Source organism: Salmo salar, chromosome 04, assembly GCF_965601325.2.
Source record: "Salmo salar chromosome 04, fSalSal1, whole genome shotgun sequence".
Taxonomy (NCBI): domain Eukaryota; kingdom Metazoa; phylum Chordata; class Actinopteri; order Salmoniformes; family Salmonidae; genus Salmo; species Salmo salar.
Window position 1 is genome coordinate 4420205 of NC_138294.1, and position 9796 is coordinate 4430000.

The following is a 9796-nucleotide window of genomic DNA, read 5'->3' on the forward strand; positions in this document are numbered from 1 at the left end:
AACAAAATAACAGAGCAAACTAGAATGTTATTTGTCCCTAAACAGAGAGACACAGTGGCAGAATACCTGACCACTGTGACTGACCCAAACTTAAGGAAAGCTTTGACTATGCACAGACTCAGTGAGCATAGCCTTGCTATTGAGAAAGGCCGCCGCAGGCAGACCTGGCTCTCAAGAGAAGACAGGCTGTGTGCAACACTGCCCACAAAATGAGGTGGAAACTGAGCTGCACTTCCTAACTTCCTGCCAAATGTATGACCATATTAGAGACACATATTTCCCTCAGATTACACAGATCCACAAAGATTTAGAAAACAAACCCGATTTTGATGAACTCCCATATCTACTGGGTGAAATACCACAGTGTGACATCACAGCAGCAAGATGTGTGACCTGTTGCCACAAGAAAAGGTCAACCAGTGAAGAACAAACACCATTGTAAATACAACCCATATTTATATTTATTTATTTTCCCTTTTGTACATTTGTACTTTTGTATATTAACTATTTGCACATAATATGACATTTGAAATGTCTTTATTCTTTTGGAACTTTTATGAGTGTAAATGTTTACTGTTCATGTTTTCTTTGGCAATGGAAACATGTTTCCCATACCAATAAAGCACCATACATTAAACTAGGAATTGAAAGAGAGAAGACAGAGAGAGAGGGGGAGAGAGAGAGAGAGAGAGAGGGGGGGGGGAGAGACAGAGAGAGAGACAGAGAGAGACAGAGACAGAAAGAGAGAGAGAGAGAGAGAGAGAGGGGGGGGGGAGAGAGAGAGAGAGAGAGAGAGACAGAGAGAGAGACAGAGAGAGAGACAGAGACAGAAAGAGAGAGAGAGAGAAAGAGAGAGAGAGAAAGAGAGAAAGTGAGAGAGACAGAGAGAGAAAGAGAGAAAGAGAGAGAGAGAGACAGAGAGTGAGAGAGAGAGAGAGAGAGAGAGAGAAAGAGAGAGAGACAGAGAGAGAAAGGGAGAGAGAGAGAAAGAGAGAAAGTGAGAGAGACAGAGAGAGAAAGAGAGAAAGAGAGAGAGAGAATGCCAGTCTTGATGAGCAGAGGTCGACTCCTGTTGACGTCACGCAGACACCGAGACCGAGAGAGAGAGAGACACCGAGAGACACCCGAGAGACCGACACCGAGAGAGAGAGAGAGAGGAGCAGGGGAAAGGAGGAGGCAGAGAGAATGGCTGCCCAGTGCCGCAGCTCCAAATGCACCGTAGAAAGGAAAGGATTCCGGCGGGAACTCGATACCTGGAGACACAAATTGATCAACTGTGTCGGTAAGAAGATCCTCGACATCTCTCTCTCTCTCTCTTTCTTTTTAAAATGGCTTTGGAAGTGATTTATTGCATATCCCCAAAGTACAAAGGGAAGCTCCCCAACGAAGAGTTTAAACCCGGTTTAGCTGTAACGTTAGCGGCTAATGCTAACGTTCCAGCTTTTATTAGCAAGCTGCCTTATTATTAAGTGCAGGTAACTAACGTTAGCATGTCGGTTAGCTCCATTTCTCTTTGTCCTTGTCTTGGTTTTTTACCCCCACCAATGTAAACCCTCCCTCCCCCTGCAGAAATATAATCCATGATTTATAACATGCTAACTAGCATGACATGTCTTTATGTTTTCTTGTTCATTTCTGTTTTTTTTGTTCATGTTTTTGTCTCGGTACACGGTAGCTAGCTAACCTAATCCAACTAGCTAGCTAGCATGCTATTACTAGCTACCGTGTTTGTTATGGTTATTATTACTAGCTACCGTGTTGTTATGGTTACTATAACTAGCTACCGTGTTTGTTATGGTTACTATAACTAGCTACCGTGTTTGTTATGGTTACTATTACTAGCTACCGTGTTGTTATGGTTACTATAACTAGCTACCGTGTTTGTTATGGTTACTATTACTAGCTACCGTGTTTGTTATGGTTACTATAACTAGCTACCGTGTTGTTATGGTTACTATAACTAGCTACCGTGTTTGTTATGGTTACTATAACTAGCTACCGTGTTGTTATGGTTATTATTACTAGCTACCGTGTTTGTTATGGTTACTATAACTAGCTACCGTGTTTGTTATGGTTACTATAACTAGCTACCGTGTTTGTTATGGTTACTATAACTAGCTACCGTGTTGTTATGGTTACTATAACTAGCTACCGTGTTTGTTATGGTTACTATAACTAGCTACCGTGTTGTTATGGTTACTATTACTAGCTACCGTGTTGTTATGGTTACTATTACTAGCTACCGTGTTTGTTATGGTTACTATAACTAGCTACCGTGTTGTTATGGTTACTATAACTAGCTACCGTGTTTGTTATGGTTACTATAACTAGCTACCGTGTTGTTATGGTTACTATAACTAGCTACCGTGTTTGTTATGGTTATTATTACTAGCTACCGTGTTGTTATGGTTACTATAACTAGCTACCGTGTTGTTATGGTTACTATAACTAGCTACCGTGTTGTTATGGTTACTATAACTAGCTACCGTGTTTGTTATGGTTACTATAACTAGCTACCGTGTTTGTTATGGTTACTATAACTAGCTACCGTGTTTGTTATGGTTACTATAACTAGCTACCGTGTTTGTTATGGTTACTATAACTAGCTACCGTGTTGTTATGGTTACTATAACTAGCTACCGTGTTGTTATGGTTATTATTACTAGCTACCGTGTTGTTATGGTTACTATAACTAGCTACCGTGTTTGTTATGGTTACTATAACTAGCCACTGTGTTGTTATGGTTACTATAACTAGCCACTGTGTTGTTATGGTTACTATAACTAGCTACCGTGTTGTTATGGTTACTATAACTAGCTACCGTGTTGTTATGGTTACTATAACTAGCTACCGTGTTGTTATGGTTACTATAACTAGCTACCGTGTTTGTTATGGTTACTATAACTAGCTACCGTGTTGTTATGGTTACTATAACTAGCTACCGTGTTTGTTATGGTTACTATAACTAGCTACCGTGTTGTTATGGTTACTATTACTAGCTACCGTGTTGTTATGGTTACTATTACTAGCTACCGTGTTTGTTATGGTTACTATAACTAGCTACCGTGTTGTTATGGTTACTATAACTAGCTACCGTGTTGTTATGGTTACTATAACTAGCTACCGTGTTGTTATGGTTACTATAACTAGCTACCGTGTTGTTATGGTTACTATAACTAGCTACCGTGTTTGTTATGGTTACTATAACTAGCTACCCTGTTTGTTATGGTTACTATTACTAGCTACCGTGTTGTTATGGTTACTATAACTAGCTACCGTGTTGTTATGGTTACTATAACTAGCTACCGTGTTGTTATGGTTACTATAACTAGCTACCGTGTTGTTATGGTTACTATAACTAGCTACCGTGTTTGTTATGGTTACTATAACTAGCTACCGTGTTGTTATGGTTACTATAACTAGCTACCGTGTTTGTTATGGTTACTATTACTAGCTACCGTGTTGTTATGGTTACTATAACTAGCTACCGTGTTGTTATGGTTACTATAACTAGCTACCGTGTTGTTATGGTTACTATAACTAGCTACCGTGTTGTTATGGTTACTATAACTAGCTACCGTGTTTGTTATGGTTACTATAACTAGCTACCGTGTTTGTTATGGTTACTATAACTAGCTACCGTGTTTGTTATGGTTACTATAACTAGCTACCGTGTTTGTTATGGTTACTATAACTAGCTACCGTGTTGTTATGGTTACTATAACTAGCTACCGTGTTGTTATGGTTACTATAACTAGCTACCGTGTTGTTATGGTTACTATAACTAGCTACCGTGTTGTTATGGTTACTATAACTAGCTACCGTGTTGTTATGGTTACTATAACTAGCTACCGTGTTGTTATGGTTACTATAACTAGCTACCGTGTTGTTATGGTTACTATAACTAGCTACCGTGTTGTTATGGTTACTATAACTAGCTACCGTGTTTGTTATGGTTACTATAACTAGCTACCGTGTTGTTATGGTTACTATTACTAGCTACCGTGTTTGTTATGGTTACTATAACTAGCTACCGTGTTGTTATGGTTACTATAACTAGCTACCGTGTTGTTATGGTTACTATAACTAGCTACCGTGTTGTTATGGTTACTACAACTAGCTACCGTGTTGTTATGGTTACTATAACTAGCTACCGTGTTGTTATGGTTATTATAACTAGCTACCGTGTTGTTATGGTTACTATAACTAGCTACCGTGTTGTTATGGTTACTATAACTAGCTACCGTGTTTGTTATGGTTACTATAACTAGCTACCGTGTTGTTATGGTTACTATAACTAGCTACCGTGTTGTTATGGTTACTATAACTAGCTACCGTGTTGTTATGGTTACTACAACTAGCTACCGTGTTGTTATGGTTACTACAACTAGCTACCGTGTTGTTATGGTTACTACAACTAGCTACCGTGTTGTTATGGTTACTACAACTAGCTACCGTGTTGTTATGGTTACTATAACTAGCTACCGTGTTGTTATGGTTACTATAACTAGCTACCGTGTTGTTATGGTTACTATAACTAGCTACCGTGTTGTTATGGTTACTATAACTAGCTACCGTGTTGTTATGGTTACTATTACTAGCTACCGTGTTGTTATGGTTACTATAACTAGCTACCGTGTTGTTATGGTTACTATAACTAGCTACCGTGTTGTTATGGTTACTATAACTAGCTACCGTGTTGTTATGGTTACTATTACTAGCTACCGTGTTGTTATGGTTACTATAACTAGCTACCGTGCTGTTATGGTTACTATAACTAGCTACCGTGTTGTTATGGTTACTATAACTAGCTACCGTGTTGTTATGGTTACTATAACTAGCTACCGTGTTGTTATGGTTACTATAACTAGCTACCGTGTTGTTATGGTTACTATTGCCAAAACAAGTGAAATAAACAAACAAACAAAAAAACATTAGAAATGAACAAGAAAACATGTAAAATAGATAAAGACATTTCATGCTAATCTGTATTAGCTACCGTTAGCTAACGTTAATGGTTAGTAAACGTGTTAGAATAACAGTTTCTTGCTATACAGTTGTTTTTGTAGGTTATGTTAGTTAGCCAGCTGTTAAACATGTATCTAGACATTGACAACTGTGATTTATACCCGGCTAGTGTTTAGGTTATTTTGGGGAAGGGGGTATGAGTGTAACTTTAGCTAGCTAGCTAATATTACCAATAGGGGTTGCCAGGTCAAGTGCAAATGTTTAACCAAATGATCTGCCAAAAGAGAGGAGGGAGAGGAGAGAGGAGTTGCCACATTTGTACAATAAACACTTTTTCCCCCCCCATAATGTTATCGCGCAAAATTTAAGGAATATCGACTTAACTTGTAATGATGTTGGAAGCAAAATTTCATGAAAATAATTATTGCAAACTTATTAATAAACAAATGTTGACTATGTCGCCGAGAGAAAATATAATTCACTTTTTATTTAAACTCACCGGATTTTTAATCCCATCCGTGTATGTCGATTTCATTTGTTTGACTGCTGTGATTTAAGAAATAAGGCATGAGGGTATATATGGCCAATATATCACGGTTAAGGGGTTTGTTCTTTAAAGGCTCTGCATGGTCAAATAAATGTCTGCATTTGAAATCCCGCCCCCCCCCCACCCCCCCACCTACCATCGACCTGTCATGTCGATACAGAGCCCTCCGCATCATAACAACATTTGGGAGTGATGTGGTATTGAACTCAATTTGCCCTCCGCAATTGCCTCACTCTCTCCATAAGGGGCCTCCGACCACATTATCGAATCAAGGATAAATTGGCTTTAAGCGTGATGCTTAAAGTCAAGTGCAGCTGGTCCAGAACACAGCGGCACGTTTTGCTCTTCGTTGTAATCAGAGGGGTTGATATAAACACTATGGATGCCCAGTCTCTCTCTCTCTCTCTCTCGGTTAAGAGTTGAGGAGAGACTGACTGCATCACTTCTTGTTTAGTTTTTTTTATAAGAAACATTAATGTGTTGAAAATCACAAATTGTTTGCATTGTCAAGTTAACCACAGCTCTTATCCCACACTTATCCCATCAGACATGCCACCAGGGGTCTTCTCCCATCAGACATGCCACCAGGGGTCTTCTCCCATCAGACATGCCACCAGGGGTCTTTTCCCATCAGACATGCCACCAGGGGTCTTCTCCCATCAGACATGCCACCAGGGGTCTTTTCCCATCAGACATGCCACCAGGGGTCTTCTCCCATCAGACATGCCACCAGGGGTCTTTTCCCATCAGACATGCCACCAGGGGTCTTCTCCCATCAGACATGCCACCAGGGGTCTTCTCCCATCAGACATGCCACCAGGGGTCTTCTCCCATCAGACATGCCACCAGGGGTCTTTTCCCATCAGACATGCCACCAGGGGTCTTCTCCCATCAGACATGCCACCAGGGGTCTTCTCCCATCAGACATGCCACCAGGGGTCTTCTCCCATCAGACATGCCACCAGGGGTCTTTTCCCATCAGACATGCCACCAGGGGTCTTCTCCCATCAGACATGCCACCAGGGGTCTTATCCCATCAGACATGCCACCAGGGGTCTTCTCCCATCAGACATGCCACCAGGGGTCTTTTCACAGTCCCCCAAATCCAGAACCAATTCCAGAAAAGCGTACAGTATTATATAGAGCCCTTATTGCATGGAACTTCCTTCCATCTCATAATGCTTTAAAATAAAACAGCAAACCTGGTTTAATAAAACAGATAAAGCAGCACCTTCGCTGCAGAAAGCCTCTCCCTTATTGGACCTGGATAGTTTGTGTGTATGTATTGATATGTAGGCTACGTCTGCCTTTTTATATAAATGTATGTAGTTCTGTCCTTGAGCTGTTCTTGTCTATTGATGTTTTGTGTTGAACCGCAGGAAGAGTAGCTGCTACGTTTGCGACAGCTAATGTGGATCCTAGTAAACTACCGAAAATACCGATGCAGAGTGTCTGGATTCAGCCGTTAGCCCTGGTGTGTATGGGTCATATGCAACAGACCACCATGTTAAGACTACAAACGGTTATAAGTGGCCCATTTGCGAGATTGACTTGTCATTTCGAATAGGCATAAACGACACATGACACATGACACATGACACACACACACACACACACACACACACACACACACACACACACACGAGGCTTAGGTCTTGTTTCAGATAGTCTACAGTAGTCGAGCTGTAAACTGAATGATTTAGCAGCTCGCATCGTCGTTGTTGTTGTTGAGATGCTTGTTTTGGTCACAGTAGTTATACTGGAATAGACTATTGAGGATGGAGGTCATTTCAATCACTTCATTAAATATGAAATAATATGTATATGACCTGAGGGTGCTCGTTAACAACAGCCAGTGTTTGTTTATTTATTTATTTGTTTATTTATTTATTTGTTTATTTATTTATTTGTTTATTTATTTATTTGTTTATTTATTTGTTTATTTATTTGTTTGTTTATTTATTTGTTTGTTTATTTATTTGTTTATTTATTTATTTGTTTATTTATTTGTTTATTTATTTGTTTGTTTATTTATTTGTTTATTTATTTGTTTATTATGATGTTTAACCTGTAGCCTAATCTGACAACTGTTAACGTCAATACAATGCGGTTTTAATAACAACGGATCGGAAAAATCGCGACGGAGCTTTTGAAAACTGCCAATTCAATTAACTCAATAAAACATGTCCATTTTAATAATAATAATAATAATAATAATAATAATAATAATAATAACAACACAAGGCCTCAACAACAACAAATGGAAGTTCTCTTCAAAAAAGGGGGGGAGGGGGGAGACACTCTAGACCTCAAACTGTTACATTTCTCTACGGCTGGCCATGTTTTCTTCCTGGCTACGCCAAACCCCGGGCCTACAGCTCCGCAGCTACTTACCAGAGCCTCCCCAGCTTCTCCTTCAGCCAAATCCAGATCGCAGATGTTCTGAAAAGAGCTGCAAAACCTGGACCCCGCTACAAATCAGCCGGGCTAGACAATCTGGACCCTCTCTTTCTAAAATGATCCGCCGCCATTGTTGCAACCCCTATTTACCAGTCTGTTCAACCTCTCTTTCGTATCGTCCGAGATCCCTAAAGATTGGAAAGCTGCCGCTGTCATCCCCCCCCCTTTTTCAAAGGGGGTGACACTCTAGACCCAAACTGTTATAGATCTATATCCATCCTACCCTGCCTTTCTAAAATCTTTGAAAAGCCAAAGTTAATAAACAGATTACCGACCATTTCGAATCCCACCGTACCTTCTCCGCTCTGGAATCTGGTTTCCGAGCTGGTCATGGGTGCACCTCAGCCACGCTCAAGGTCCTAAACGATATCATAACCGCCATCGATTAAAAGACAACATACTGTGCAGCTGTCTTCATCGACCTGGCCAAGGCTTTCGACTCTGTCAATCACCTCGTTCTTATCGGCAGACTCAACAGCCTTGGTTTCTCAAATGACTGCCTCGCCTGGTTCACCAACTACTTCTCTGATAGAGTTCAGTGTGTCAAATCGGAGGGCCTGTTGTCCGGACCTCTGGCAGTCTCTATGGGGGTGCCACAGGGTTCAATTCTCGGGCCGACTCTTTTCTCTGTATACATCAACGATGCCGCTCTTGCTGCTGGTGAGTCTCTGATCCACCTCTACGCAGACGACACCATTCTGTATACATCTGGCCCTTCTTTGGACACTGTGCTAACAAACCTCCAAACGAGCTTCAATGCCATACAACTCTCCTTCCGTGGCCTCCAACTGCTTTTAAACGCTAGTAAAACTAAATGCATGCTCTTCAACCGATCGCTGCCTGCACCTGCCCGCCCGACTAGCATCACTACTCTGGACGGCTCTGACCTAGAATATGTGGACAACTACAAATACCTAGGTGTCTGGTTAGACTGTAAACTCTCCTTCCAGACTCACATTAAGCATCTCCAATCCTAAATTAAATCAAGAATTGTCTTCCTATTTCGCAACAAAGCATCCTTCACTCACGCCGCCAAACATACACTCGTAAAACTGACCATCCTACCGATCCTCGACTTTTCGGCGACGTCATTTACAAAATAGCCTCCAACACCCTACTCAGCAAACAGGATGTAGTCTATCACACCCATAGAACCGACACAAATCTATGGTTGCTACCCGAGCTGGCTGGTCGTTCGCTCTATTGGTTCAGTTGCCGGAGACGGCGGCCCAATCATTCGCTCTAAACGTTCTGTTCTAATCCGTTGATTGCTTTGATTTTGAATTATTATTATTATTTTATTTTATTTTACACACACATCCATTCCACACCATTTAGTATGATATGTTACGTTGGGACTATAGAGTCCCACAGTGGAGGTGTCATAATACCCATAAAACCTAGCGGTCAAACAGGGAAATGATTCCAATCTTTTTTTTTTCTTCCACCATTTGTTTTTTCCCCATAGGGGGATTTTAGAAACACTTCAAATAAGGTCTGTGTTTTGTTTCGGTTTAACCCCTGACGTGACGTTTTGATAACCCGTGTAAATCTCTCTACGACAAGGTGAACTTTTATCAAATATATTCGTCTCTGTTTACTCTGATTCTACAATGCTAATTAGTATCAAAGTAGACCTCGTGCAAAACTACAAATCCCAGCATGCACCTGCACGTTATCTCTAGCTGACACCTTTGCTAACAGGTTTTGTGTCAATTTAAATCTTGCACAAGACAGTTAACAGAATTGTCAATTTAAAGAAATGTTCAAATCGAATTTATTTATAAAGCCCTTACATCAGCTGATATCTCAAAGTGCTGT

General features: G+C 40.6%; 1 protein-coding gene across 1 annotated transcript in view; it reads left to right on the forward strand.

Moving 5' to 3' along the window:
• The first annotated feature begins 975 nt into the window (after window positions 1–975).
• The window catches only part of LOC106594557 (uncharacterized), a 70645-nt gene continuing 61824 nt past the window's right edge, over window positions 976–9796 (forward strand). The window contains exon 1 of the mRNA XM_082974020.1: window positions 976–1282. Within this exon, the coding sequence (XP_082830146.1) occupies window positions 1186–1282 (97 nt within the window). The 5' untranslated portion in view covers window positions 976–1185. The remainder of the gene's footprint in view (window positions 1283–9796) is intronic.